At 46.0% G+C, this 14,728-nt stretch overlaps 1 protein-coding gene across 3 annotated transcripts in view; it reads right to left on the bottom strand.

Annotated features, from left to right (window-relative positions):
* CTBP2 (C-terminal binding protein 2) overlaps window positions 1–14,728 on the bottom strand; it is a 70,124-nt gene that overhangs the window by 39,612 nt on the left and 15,784 nt on the right. The window contains exon 1 of one of the 3 annotated variants that reach the window (XM_018078445.2): window positions 1,659–3,351. The exons of the other annotated variants lie outside the window; for them this stretch is intronic. Within the exon in view, the coding sequence (XP_017933934.2) occupies window positions 1,659–3,351 (1,693 nt within the window). Of the gene's footprint in view, window positions 1–1,658; window positions 3,352–14,728 lie in introns of those variants that run through there. 3 annotated transcript variants of the gene reach the window in all.

Here is a 14,728-nt window from a genome sequence, read left to right as displayed (position 1 = left end):
GAGAGGGTTGTGTAGCAAGAAGGAGCTCAACAGCACAGAAATGCTGCTGGCTTCGTCCTGCTGCTCATCGGTAAATCTGGTAAAGGGAAGGGACGATTTGAGATTTTTAGAGAACAGGGTTTGCATTCTATATACAAGACACAGGGAAGGAGGGATCTGTTCCTTGTGGTGGAGGAGGTTGCTCCCAAGCCCTGTGCTGTGGAGGTCCTTCACCCCAGAGCTTTCACTGCATCGGTATCGACCTCTCAATCAGACGCACCGCAAATAAATGAACATATTTGTGTTCCCCACATTATGCCAGTTTGCCTTTTTTTCTGCATTTATTTAAAAATACTGCCTGGATGTACTGCTTTCCCATCTGATCCATGTCAACACAGAACATGTTGCCTAATATTGAAGCATTTTTTAGAAATCAATACGTTACACCCGCTACATAAAGGATGCACCAGCGTGAAAGAACCGGCACCTACTTCCTAGCTGTGTAATTATGGTGCGGCAGGGAAAGGGGTGCGCCAAGTGTCTGCATTTTGACAACTTTATCATTTCCACTCACAAAATCATTCTTTATTTAGATTCCTGTGGAATGGCATCACCGGTTTGGCACCGTCTTGATGCCTATAAATGGTATCCTCTTATTAAAGATTTGTGTGTGTGTGTGCTGGTAGGGCACATTGTTCAGGGCTTCTTTGCATGGGGGTTCAGCTGTGCTGCACAGGGAGAAAATTCCCTGCTCACGGAGTCACTACCAGGAAAAACGTTTCAAGGGGTTTCTTTCCATCTTTTTTTCAAACAAGTCAAGCCACAAATAAGTGGATTTGCTGAATTTCCTTATACTTAGCAGGGTGGTTTTGGAGGTTAGTTTCTGTCAGGCTCTGAGTGTCATCATCAATGTACATCTCCAAAACGGAGGAGCAGAGCCTGCTCCGATTATACAGCTTTCCATCTGAGCAGCCAAGAGCCTGAACACTTCTACGAGGGGAAGGGAGCCACCATTCATTTTTATTGTTCCAGTGCTTAACGACAGGCTTTTAGTTTTAAGCACAGCCCTATTACTTTAACAGCTCTATCGCTTCACTTACAGGCATCTCGAGAAGGAAATCAAGGGGTTTATTTTGTATGCCTGATAAAACAGCAAATTAATAATAAGAAGAAAAGCCTTAGGTAATGGCCAAAGGTAAGTCGATTCTCAAATAACACCATTAGCTATCTGATGAATTTAGTCAAAACAATGCTAACCATTTCCTCGGAGGAACACATTTGCGCCTGATAACAGCGGCAAAAAGTCAATCTGCAGCAAACCCTGTAGTCCTAATTGCTCAGCCAGCGCACTATCTAATCTCCTGTTCTCTACAAACAACGGGAACGGCAAGATTAACCCTGGAAGCATTATCTGAGATACCGCTCAGGTTTAACTGAAGTTGGCTAAACAAATAAAATATTTGGAATTTAACCACAGAGTGAGAACCAGCATCTTTAGCTCCGCATGGCCAGCACAGCCCTGCACAGAAATCCCCTTTGCCTCCTTCTCTAAGTAGGAAAGGGTGTAATATTTAGGCATGAAACGCAAGATATCTGACTGTGGGTTTTTTGAGGGATAAATTAAGCAACAACAAGGTGGTTGTAAACTACTACATGGACTAAGACCCTTCAGTAATTACTTGGTTCAGGCGATGCCATGGTGGAGACGATGACCGGGGGCCCCGTGCGCCTGCTGAGCTTCGGGTACGGGGAGACCTGGGCAGGGAAGGTGGGTCCGGTGGGTGCCAGGCCACCATCCCCCGGTGCTCCCGGCCGGCGGAGGAGCTGGGGGCTGCTGTGAGGGCTGGGTGCCGGTGATGCCGCTGCCACCGTCCGCTCCCTCTTCATCAGCTCCATGGGCACGGTGTAGGTGGTGGGATACGCTGTTTTGGGGCTGGGGTGCGGGTTGGCCGCGGTCATGGCCATGCCGGCTGGAGCAGAGTAGGCAGAGGCCGGACGCGTGCTGCAAGGCAGGGGCGTGTTGTATCCCGAACCAGGGAGGAAGTGTGGCCCCGGAGGAGCCCCCACAGGGGCTGGGTAGGTGGTGGTCTCCAGCAGGTGCTGGGTCGGGGCGCTGGATGGCCGGCGGTGCATCTCGACCCCTCTCGGGGAGAGCGGCTGCAGGGGCGGTGGGTGCTGAGAGGCAGCGGGGCCGTCCGTGGTGGGCCCCGCCATGAGGGGCGCCCCGTAGTCCCCTGGGAGCTCGCTGCGGTGGCTGAAGCTGTTGGAGCGGGTCCTGGGGCGCAGCGTCCCGGCCCTCCGCTCCTGCCTCTGCAGCTGCATCTCTGCCTTGTAGTTGTGGGCGATGCGAGACAGCACTCGGGCCTGGCCCAAGTTCGGCGCCACCGACTTGATGTCGTTCTCCTCCATCATGGCCAACAGGTTTGGGGAGTCGAAGCCCTGCTGCAGTAGGGCAGCGAAGGTGCTCTCCGAGATGCCCTCCGCCCGCAGCAGTGCCACGAACTCGGGGTCAAAGCTCCTCTTGCCCTCCGGCCCAGGGAAGGTGGGGGGCACCGGTGGGTGGGAAGGCGTCGCCACTGCCGCCTCATAGCCATCGTAGGGACCCTTGGTGCTGGTGCTCTCTCTGCCTGGCCCATAGTTGCTGCCAGTGGTGCTGGTGGGATCCACCACCAGGCAGGTGGGGGCAGCTTGCCTGGCCCCTGGTGCCTCGGGGGGCCGCTCTGTTCCATCGGTGTAGCCCGGCCTGCTGGGAAAGGCAGGTGGCTCTGCCGCATAGCGCGGGCCGGGGGGCTCCGTGCCGTACCATGCCGGGGACACGTCCCTGCCGCGCATCCGCTGCCCATCCAGGGCCAGCTTGGGGTCCCTGTAGAGGCGGGTGGTGTCTGGTGGGGCTGGCGGGCGTGCCAGGGTCTGGTCCCAGGACAACCTGCTGCCAGGTGCCCCGTAGCTCGCCAGWGGCCTGCCCGCCACGTGGTCGCGGTAGCACCGGGGGTCCTTGGGTGACCTCGCCGACAGTGACGGGTCGCTGTAGTAATCCTGGGGCGGCAGAGAGCCCCGGCCCGCCATGGGCGCCGGCCGGTCGCAGTAGGTGAAGTCAGGCACGGAGCCTTTCCTCAGCGGCCCCGGGGCGAAGGCGGCATCCTGGTACGGGTACGCCTCCTGCTTCAGCTCCGCGCCGCCCTGCAAGATGATCTCGTTGGCCCGGGGTGGCTCGTACCATCCGCCCTCGCCGCCATAGGTCAGGGAGCTCCTCCGGCCCGGCAGCCTTTGGTACTCAAAGGCGTTCTCGCTCTCCCAGTTCCCCTCATACCAGCCAGCAGCATCCCAGCTCTGCGAGCGGCCGATGTTGGGGTGCTTGCTGGGGATGGGCATCGTCACGAGGCCGCTCGCTCCTGGTGACACGGAGAAGAGGAGGTGCCTTCCTTCCCAGTGCTTCTCCGGCACGCATCAACACCAGACTGTGCTCCGCCTGAGCCCTCCCGGGACTTCAGAAACCACCGGCGGGTGGTTTTGCCTTTCAGAGTGTTGCCTGAATTATTAATCCCTGGTAACCTTAGGAGGCAGAGCATGCGGCTGGGCCCCTTCCCGTGCGGTGCAGCCACGGAGGAGAGCGGCCGCGCTCAGCCCAGATGCTTTATCCTCTGCCGCTGGGGACGGCGTGCACATGGACAACTGGTCGAGCAGTGTGTGGGGATTAGGAGCTAAATAAAACCTCTAAAGCCCTCGCTCCATGTGACATCATTTTAGCCCGATGAAATCTCACGCACTGACCCAGCCAGCAACCTCAACGCAATTTTTCCCCAGGGAATGAATTTTTTTTTTTTTTAACTGTTGTTTTTTTTAACACGTGTTTCATGTGTTTCAGTTGTCTCCTTCCCAACGTGCTCAGGGAGTCTACACCAGCTCCCACCAGGAACTGGTGGTGGGATAACGGAACGTGCCCATTTCCACTCATGCACACACACACATGCGCATGTAAAAATAAAAAAGAAAGCTTCAGTGTCAGCTCAATCTTAATCCAGCCTGATGAAATGCTAATCCACTGCACACAGCTAAGGACAAATTAAATGGGAGCCGGCAGACAGGCCTAAAAAAAGGCCAATGCAAGATATTCAAGACTGCAAGAGCAGTTAGAAATTAGTTAGGTGTCTGTTTAGCACTTTATGAATATTGTAATTTGCGCTGGAAATTACATTTTTTGTTGTATTTTCAAATTAGCCACACTAACCAGGCTCTGAAAGGATTCTTTATATTATTACCATAATACGCAAATCCCTTCATCATCCCAGGACAGAAAATTGTGGAGGTGTAATCTGGAATGTATAATTTTAAGACCCTAGCACAGGTCATGGAAAAGGAGAGGAGGATCAAAGGATCTAAAGCCCGGTCTTACAAAGCAGAAAGGAATAGCAGACTTTTGACTATTATCTCTGGCTTCCTTTGGAAAAACTACATGTTTATGAGATGGGAAAACACTCTGAAACATCAGACAAAACTCAATTTATATTGAACAGTATTTCAACATTCATATGGATTAAGCTTTTTTTACACTTAAGAGTGGGCAAAAGGATTTAGATGGAATCACACCAGAGAAAATTGTTATTTGGAAATGTAATAAAAATTTCCATATAGAGTCATTGTTTTCAGAGGAGATATTAAGATGGCTCCCCAAAACATGCAGTCTGAATTATGACATGCTGCTCATGCTCAAATATTCCTTTTCAAAGAAGAATAGGTCAACTGTTCCTTATTTTGCTGACCACTGTTAGAGAGGCAACATTTTCCTTGTTTAATTAAAAAATTCAGATGGAAATGATTTTGCCAAAATGATTTTTACAATCACAAATGTCTTCACCTCCAACACACCCCTTCTAGGAAGAGCCCAGGAAAAGGAGAAACAGTCACCTTCCCTGGTCTGTTTGCAAGACAGCTTGAGCATTTTTCCTGGCTAATCCACAATAAATGTTTAGTGCACAAGCCATCACAGGATGGACTATTGTGCTATTATGATAGCTAAATCACTAATACAGTCTAATGCTTCTACTTGCCTATCATACTAATACCTCTGGGCTATATTTCTGACCCAAATACTGACAGGATCTTTGAGTAATCCCTAAATTTCTTTATTGCAGTGAATATTACAAATCCTCTTCAAACATTCTCTCCTCCAATTCCATCCTCAAGAACCACAGTTGTGAAAACTGTGTTGGATATTACACAGACATGCAAAACACGGGCCCCAAAAGATTATTTATGCAATTCTCAGAGAATATCTGATTGGCATTATATTGAATTAACTAACAAACTTCAGGCACATCGGAAAATTTCTTCTTTTGTGAGAGTCAAGATGAGAAGACACATTTGTGGCTTACAAATAAAGCAGAGAACACTTTAACCAACAAAACCCATTTTATTACAACAACATTTTGCTAAAGAATAAAATGTATTCCCAACAGGATACAGTGAGATCCGTGCCATTTGTTTGTTCTGAAGCAGCAGTATAAAGCTACCAAAAATGTATATGACAAAATAATAAAATCCTGGTCTATAGATCAAGGGCCTCTTCCACCATTGAAATCACTAATGAACACAGTCACCATGTTAAGCCCTGGTCGACAATGGAAAAAAACCCATGCCATTGAGAAATGACATTTCAAAAATGCTGATCTTGAACAACTGCAAGGGAAGGGAGCTTGGAGAATTCACTACTTCTGAGAAAACCAAAAGCTTTGATAAGGGTCGCATGGCAGGCACACAACAGAAACCTCACCCAAACCAGCAGATCTGTAACTGCTGGCCATGCCCTGCCCAGTGCACACATGGGGGACAGCAGGACCTGGAGACCCACCTCCAAACCCCATCCCAAGCACAGGAGCACATCTGGGCTCCGAAATCCGCTTTGTACCAACCCATCCTTGCACCAGCCCACCCTTGCACGGGGCAACCTTGCAGCCCTTGGGCAGATGATGTGCTCTTCTCCCAGCTGCTTCTCAGAAGTCAGGAAACTCCAACTCCAGGCCTGCTGCTACAACAGCCATGCACACGGATGGTTTATCCCATATGTGCTGACCTCAGTGGAACAAACCAACTATTCCTGTGCTCCTAGACCAGCAGGGGCAAACACCTGCAGCACCGGGGGCTGCAGGATTTGTGTGTTTCCCTGCAGCCATGGAGCAGATGTCCTTCTTGGAGGGCTCTGCTGGCCCCAATTCTTGCTGCCCAAGAGCTGCCACCAACCCCACAGCCAGTGGGGAAGACCTGCCCAGGAGCCGTGGAGCTGGGCAGCCTCCCGAGCCACCATGGCAGCAAAGGAAATGCTATACCCCACTGAGTCAATAAATGTAAAAGAAATTATCAGAATGAAATATTTATGATGGGCAGGAATGGTCTTCTGTCTTTTTTTTGGGCAATCTTAAAAGCAGCATCCAGACAAACTAAAGCAGTGCGAGCAGCAGGTTGAGGGAGGTGATTCTGCCCCTTTGCTCTGCTCAGGTGAGACCCCTCCTGCAGTGCTGCATCCAGCTCTGGGGACATAAACATAAGAAGGACGTGGACCTGCTGGAACAAGTCCAGAGGAGGCCATGAAGATGATTAGAGAGATGGAGCACCTCTCCCATAAGGAAAGGCTGAAAGAATTGGGATTGTACACCCTGGGAAGAGAAGCTCCAAGGTGATCTTATCACAGCCGTTTAGCACCTGAAGGGATTCCACAAGGGGGCTGGAGAGGGACTTTGGACAAGGAGGAATGGTTTCACACTGACAGAGAGCAGGGTTAGATGGAATACTGGGAAGAAATCCTTCCCTGTGAGGGTGATGAGGCCCTGGCTGTGGCCACCCCTGGATTCCTGGAAGTGTTCAAGGCCAGGTTGGATAGGACTTGGAGCAACCTGGTCTAGTGGAAGGTGTCCCTGACCAAGGCAGAGGGTGGGATGAGATGGTCTTTAAGGTTCCTTCCAACCAAACCATTCTATGATTCTATGAATCTCCTGTAGCTCAGTACCTATTTCTGGGTCTGGATTCAGCAATGGCCAAGAGAGGATGCAGAGGCACCTGGGCACAATTTGACATAACTGATCAGTGCTTCCTGGGAGTGGAGGAGGCACTGGCACCCACATCCTAGACATGAGGGGGAGACAAGGACTGTGGAACAGGCAGAAAATTTATTCTCCCTTTGTCTTTTAATTCTAGAGTTATTTGGAAAAAAAAAGCCAGAAAAAAACACCCAAAAGAAAAAAAAAGCTGATCAAGAGATTAAATGCTCTGGTATTTCAGATCACGTGAAAATACAGAGTTTTGACTTAATATTCTGCTTTTCAGTTTAGCACTGATCTAACACATGGTAAATTTGGCTATGATACAGTGACCACAGAAGTCTGCTCTGAAAAAAAGGTGACAACAGAGTAAAGAAAGGTGGGCCCATCGTTTAGACACTGCACTCAAAGCCAATGGCATGAAATCTGACCCTGGAATCCACTCACAGTGGATGTGAAACAAGCAGTGCTGGGAGGTGCCATTCTCTTCCCACAGGGAGAGTCTGTTTACACACGAGAACCATAGTAAGAAATCAGGATGGTAAATCTGCAACACAACTGCATAAACAACATTTTTTGGTGTCTGTAGCACTGAGTCAAGAGAGGTTGGATGCAAAATTTCATTCACGCTGATGTAAAACATTTCATTACCTATTCAGAAAGCAAGTTGCTGGAAAAATTACTCTGTGCAACAAAATAGAACAGACAAATACTCTTCAATTATAAATTTAAATCTTGTTTCTATTGGAAGAAAATATTTTTAATGTAGTAAAATGTTGATGTTTTCTCCCAAGCTATTTTTTTCTGGGAGAGAGTAGAATGGAAAGAATGTGCCAAATGTAATTTCTGGCAAAAACTGTAAGGTGCATCAGCATGGGAAAGGCTATTTCTCTTTCAAAGGCAAAGGATCCTGCCCCTGGTAGTGAAAAATCCTCTAGAGAACAAATACATCTCATGTTAATGGGCAGAGCAGGTATCAGGACACCCAGCCTTTATACCTCGCTATGCCACTGTCACAGAGTAAATTGCTTAATTCCTTACTCTCCGATTCCCCTTCCATCAAGAGGGATATAATAATATACACCTATCACAGTCGGGTGGTGTTCAGATTAATCAGTGTTTGTCATGTGTTTTCAGGTGACAAGGCACAAAGCTACCAGGAGGATAAATGCTCCTGCCCTCACTGCCTGGGCTTTCAAGGACCGGGTGTGATTGTGCCTAATGACCCCCAAAGCTTGGGAAGCCTTTCCTAAACATCCTCCTCCCACGTTCAGCTTGCAGGATGCCAGGGAAATAGAAAAGAGCTGCTGGTGCTAAACTATACTGTGGTATTCCACGGATACTATAGAGAAGAAAAAGAATAGGATGCACTGTGAGAATGCCCACACATGTGCATGTATACAAATATATTAAAAAAAAAAAATAAAAATTGAAGAATTGAGAGAGGAAAAGAAGGAAGAAAATGTTCCAAATTCTTGAAAACTACCGCGTTTGCTAAAATTTGGCTCTGCAAAAATCTCCCTCACAGTGGCAATACGCATTTGGTCTAGATGGACTTTTTAACAGTCTCCTGAAATTAGGGGAGCACAAAGAGAAAATTAGCAGGATTGTGCTGGAATCATTTTCAATAATCAAAGGAGCAGCACAGCATCTGAAAGCACTCAGCACTTGAAGCCATGCCACATGCTTTTACCAATTTCCAAACCAAAGGCAAAGATGCTTTGTAACTTCAACAAAACGCTCCCAAATACCAACTTGGTGCGTTACAATAAAACACTCTTAAGATCAGCCAGTTATTAACCAATCATTGCCTCACAGAACTCTGCATTTCGATGACTTTAAAGCAAAAAAAACAAAAGCTTATGGCTGTTTGTAACCCAAGACCCCAGTGCTGGGATAGAAATGTGCCACGACCATCAGCGTGACAGGCTCCAGGAATGCACGAGCTGCCCCGAAATGTTCCACACAAACTGGGATCAGTAACTGGGTTCAGTTGCCATTCCTACTGGCTACATACAAATGGACCCATGGAAAATAAAAGGTCAATATGGCACCTAAACAGATGTGGAGGTATGGCAAAGCAAGCACACATTTCCCCTCCAAACTGGTGACACAGTATTGCAGTGTCCTTCTGAGTCATTTCCCAAGAATCCCCTGAAATCCCACAAGCCAACGTGAGGAGAGAGGATGTGAAGCTGTGGAGCTGATCACTTGCCTCTCCACTGCATTTCTGTGCCTCTCCCTGCTTGGAAGGGGCTCGAGGCAGGAGACATGCTCCTTCCCACCCTCGTGGGAGCCCACGTCTCTCATCACTTCCACACTCCAACAATTCTCTGTCTGGAGCCATTTCATCCACCTTTCATTGAAGGGAGCCCTACCCCGATTTCCCCCGTGACCCGAGGAGTGAGGAGAGGGTTAGGCTGGATGTCAGGAACAGGTTCATCCCCGAGAGGGTGCTCGGGCACTGAACAGGCTCCCCAGGGCAGTGGTCACAGCACCAAGGCTGCCAGAGTCAGAGTGTTTGGACAACAATCTCAGGGACGGGGTGGGATTCTTAGGGTGTCCTGTGCAGGGCCAGGAGTTGGACTCAATGATTCTTGTGGGGTCGTCCCAACTCAGGATATTCTACACTTCTGTGAATTACCTGCTACTTGTTTCAGAATAACGTATGTGCAAGAAGCACCTCAATGAGCATGTGGTAACTTATCACCTCATGTTATCCTGCTCCTCTGGCAAGGTCCTGGAGGTTGCCCAGAGAAGCTGTGGCTGCCTCATCCCTGGAAATGTTCAAGGCCAGGTTGGACAGGGCTTGGAGCAACCTGGTCCAGTGGAAGGTGTCCCTGCCCAAGGCAGAGAGGTGGAACTGGATGAGCTTTAAGGTCCCTTCCAACCCAAACCATTTGTCATCCAGGATGAAATCAAACTGCAGGTAACAAATGCAGGAAGGCAGCAATCATCTAAAACACACTTGCAGCTAAAAACGAGAAGCCCAGCTGTAAAACACACTTGGAGCCATTGGAATGAGCCCTACAAGCTCTTGAAACTTCAATCAGAAACAATTTTGCCTTTAAGTATGGGGAGGCTCCAATAAAAGTTGGCAGAAACAGCACTGTCACATTCCTGCATCAACGAGGGGATAATAAAAATATCAGATGTACCCTTACACCACACAGCTAACACACTTCAAGGACTACAAAATACCAATCAATCTGGATGCTGCACGGCAGGCGAAAAGCAGCAGACAAGGTTCGTTGGGCACATCCCTCAACCATTCGCAGAGATCTAATCTACGAATGCTCTTAAAAATAATCCTCTAGAAATCACATCAAGCACCTTGTCTCCAAAACTGGGTATTAGACTTTGAGGTCAAATCTCATCATTTTTAATAAGAATTCAGGATCAAGATTTAAACAGCATGTGTAATGAAAAAGCATGGGAATTATATCTGTCCCAGAAAGCAGTCGAGAAATCCACTGTTAAATGAATATATATTGTAATTCTGAACTCTGCCATGCATGCCTGGGCTTTGCATAAAAAATAATTAATTACCAGACTGTAACACGGGCCTGAGGAGATAAACAGGGGTTCAGGGTATCTCTCTGCCTTACTTCCCCTAGTGATGTCAGAGTTTGAAATATGTATTTGCAGACCCGACGCAGATAAAAAACAAAACCAAACAGGAGGAAGTATTATTTTAGCTAAAAAAAAACATTTATACCTTTCTTTTTTAAAAGACTGGTCTTTTGTATTATTGTATTGCGATGATCAAATCTTCAAATGTGAGATGTCCTACTGTGTTCCCTCGCCATCTGTGGGGATGGTTAAGGGGGATGGCTGCTCCCAGTGAGGATGACCCCGATTCAATCAAATACCTGTTACCATCAGCAGGCAGCAATACTCTTTTCTCTCAAAAAACCATGTAAATCTACAACTAGAGGCTTTTTTATGAACTGAAGCTGTTTATTACCAAGTTTTGAGGTGCTAGATGGCAGCAGAGAGTGTTATGTTTTAAATAAAAATTAAAACGGCAATCTAAAAAAAAAAAAGGACAAAACAAATTAATAGTGTGAAGCTAACGGGCTATATAAAAGTGTCACTAAGAAATGATCAATGTTCTTTAACTTTAAGAAATGCAAAACCAACTCAAAACTTGCTCTTTGAAGAAAGCTCTCAGATAGAAAAGCCATAATGAAAACCTTCACTGTTTTGGCACTTGGATCCATTACATCTGTTTGTGGAGAGCAAAAAATAAAAAAGAAAAGTTGTGTAATGTATTTCCCTGCAGCTTTATTATAGTATAGCCAGATGTCCTCCTCCTGTCAAAATATTTACTAGTAAATATTCAGTAGAATCAGAATAAAATCTAAAGACTGGTCGAGATCCCAACACCACCACTCCCTGCAAGAGTGTAACTTAGGAGTTAAATACAAGGGGTTTTTTTCTGGTATTTTGAAGGAAAATCCATCCTGTTCTCATCTGTCCCCAAGGACTGATCATTTCTCATTACATATTTGGAAGCAGCCAACTTCTACCCCCTGGATGTTGGAGGCAGCTTCTGCAGTGCTCCCACACTCCAGAGCAGGGCTGCCCTGAGGCCACTGCTCCAACAACCCCTTCACGAGGCTCCTCGTTGCATATTCTGGGAATATTATCACTTTTCTGAGTAATCTTTAAATGCAGGGGAGGATTTAAAGTAAGGAGGAAAAAAAAAAAGCACCAGATCCGATGACAACATGTTAATCCCTAAACCAGTTAATTTAAATGGGAAATGTGGTAAGGATGGAAATTAAGTTGATGGTATTGAAGTCATCAGCTGTAATTGTTTCTTAATAAATGACACCAAGTTATAAAGCATGTTACATGGAACCTTGTCTGGGGGCTGGGGGAAATGGAAAAATACATAGCAGAATTAAGAGACACATATTAAGTCACCATAAATGTGGGTTTAAACACAAGGAGAACACAACAGAAGTATTTGTTCCTATTTTGGTGCATACAGCACTCAAGGCCAGGGAAAGGGGAGTTCTCCTTCTTGCAATAGCTTGAGCCTCTCTATTACAAAAAGTTGCAAACCAAATTAATGGAATTTTTGCCTGTAACCTTATCTAAATGTGTCTTACTCTTTCCCAGATGCCTGGGGGACTTTGTCAGGCTGGCTTCGTATCTGGCTCAAGTCCTACATCTTGTCATGTACATTTCCCCATGGAATGTCACAGGAGAAAGGCTGCATAGGAGTGAATGTACAGGAAAAAGATCTACCCAGGACTGAAAGACTGCTGGAGCAGCCTGTGTATCCACCTTGTGAGCACAACAGCACATCTGGAGGTAAGAGCCACAAAGTACCTGAGTCAAAAAGCAGAAAAAATCCACTTAGAAATACAGAGAGTTCCTGATTCAGCACAGCAAAACAGTTAAAAAGAGTGGAATAAGGTCAGTAAGTTTGAATAATGTCTGTAAACCCACTAGGGTTGCCTAAACTTTCTCCACCCATAGGATTATGTCCAATTTTTTTTAAATATCTTAAAATTTTAACAAAACCTATTAATGACAAGTAATCCCCAAAACTGCCATGCCTCTATCAGTGAAAGGGTAATTAAGAGCATTACTCTTCATTGGTAAAAAAAGGTGTAACCCAGCTTTTCTATGAATTTGAAGTGATTTTTGGAAACTACCACAAAAGCAAAAGAACTTCGTTTGGACTCTCGGGAAAGTAAAAACATCGGAGCAGCCAGAGAGATCTTCAGTTTGCATAAAGCAGTACAGAGGCAACAGCAGAGGATCTGACAAGCCAACACTGCCTTTTCTCTAGGCAAAATGTGTTAAGCAACCCTTCCTTAAAAGCCTGATAGTTTCTGTGCTTTGAGGTAGAAACTTAAAAAAAAATAAAAAGGATAAAAAGCTTTATTGTGGGGGGGGGAAATCCTTCTACTTTGTTTTATATTCATGGAACAAAGAAACCCAAATCCACTAGATAAAAAAAAGGTCTATATTTATTCTAAATAAGTCACTTTTACTCAGGACATGCAGTTTCTTCCATGCTTGATATCATCTTTAACTCATTGTTTCTCATCAAATGCATAGTGGTGATAAGGATTTCCTGAGATAATAAGATTCTATTTCTAAGCAGTAAAAATAAGTGTTATCAGATGCTACTTGGTGTGCAAATTTGCAAGAATGGAAGAAAATTCCTCCACCCAAATATCAAATGTACTCATTTTGGCTACTGTTATGTTATACAAAGGAGGAAGAATTGCAGGCAGACGCTTTCCAGAGTTGTAGTTTTAAAGTACATTTTCCCATCTGCTTCCAGAAGCAAGTTCCTCTATTTTTTAGCAGGAATGGACTGTGATTTTTGAATGAAAATCTATTCCATAGTCTGCTGTTAGTGGTGTGTGAGCCCAGACCTCAAGGACACACTGTTCAAATACTGCTGAAAAGCTAAAACCATTACAAATCTTCAGGGGCACTTTTATTGAGGGTTGGTTTGGGTTTTTTTTAAGGATATGAAAGTGCACCACAAGCAATAATTGACAGTGTGATTATTAAGTCTACCTCTATGGCCAAGAGACTGAAATAAACACCAGGTAAAAAGCACCCCTGGTTTGTATTTACCACAGTATCTACCATTACACAGTATATTTATTTAAATATTACTGGATATGGTTTTCAGTGACTTCCATCACAGGTGGAAACGTGGAATACAGAATTTCTGTCCACCCTTGAAATGACTCAACCAGCCTCTTGCAGCCATGGCAGAGATAATTTTGTTGATGTTGAAACCATCTATTCCTACCCCAAACTCCCTCCTCCATTTCACAGAATCATGGAATCATTCAGGTTGGAAAAGACCTGTGAGATCACTGAGTCCAATCTTTGACCAATCACCACCTTGTGAACCAGACCAGAGCACTGAGTGTGTTTCTTGGACACCTCCAGGGATGGGGGCTCCATATCTCCCTGGGCAGCCCCTTCCAATGCCTGACCACCCTTTCCAGGAAGAAATTCTTCCTGATGACCAACCTGAACCTCCCCTGGTGCAGCTTGAGCTTTATCCTCTCCTTTCATAGACCCCTTCCCACCAAGGTTTGCAAGACAGACTCATCCAAGAGGCTTCAGTAACCAGGACAGGATCTCACACCCACTGAGCAACAAGGGTGTGTGGAGAGTCAAGGCCACACTCAGATACTTCAGTGACTGGAAGGTAAACACATGAGGAATTCCTACAGGAAGTATGAATTACTGGTAGCACCAGAGAAGCCTCATCCTAAGAGGACACAGGGGTGCCACTGAGAATGTGAGTCTGTAAGTCGAAAAGCAGAGAGACACATGCATGAGGCACTGAAAAGTATTATGTGGCTGTGCTGGCATTTATTGGCCATCAAACATATCAAAGGACATGAAAGAAAACAAAGCATATGAATGGTTTGTTTGCCCCTGCAAACAGTTCTGTTTTGCAAAGTACAGACAACTTTGGTGGCATAAATTGATGTGTTAAGAACATGATTTCCCACTGGATAATGACAAATCCTGGAGCAAAAACTGTCAGAAAATGTCTGGGCTCGCTTGGCCTTGCAATTATTTTTTCACTTTGCTTTTTGCTCATCTCAAGGCTGCCAGTTTTGGGGCATGTGTTGAAAGCTTAACTGACTCATAAATGTTAGTTCAAACTATAACCTATAAACCCAGACATTAAAATTCCATGGCACTGGTGTTGAAGA

Source organism: Manacus vitellinus, unplaced genomic scaffold (assembly GCF_001715985.3).
Source record: "Manacus vitellinus isolate BGI_N305 unplaced genomic scaffold, ASM171598v3 scaffold_40_pilon, whole genome shotgun sequence".
Classification (NCBI taxonomy): Eukaryota; Metazoa; Chordata; class Aves; order Passeriformes; family Pipridae; genus Manacus; species Manacus vitellinus.
Note: the sequence above shows the minus strand (reverse complement) of the source record. Positions and strands in the feature narration are given on the sequence as shown.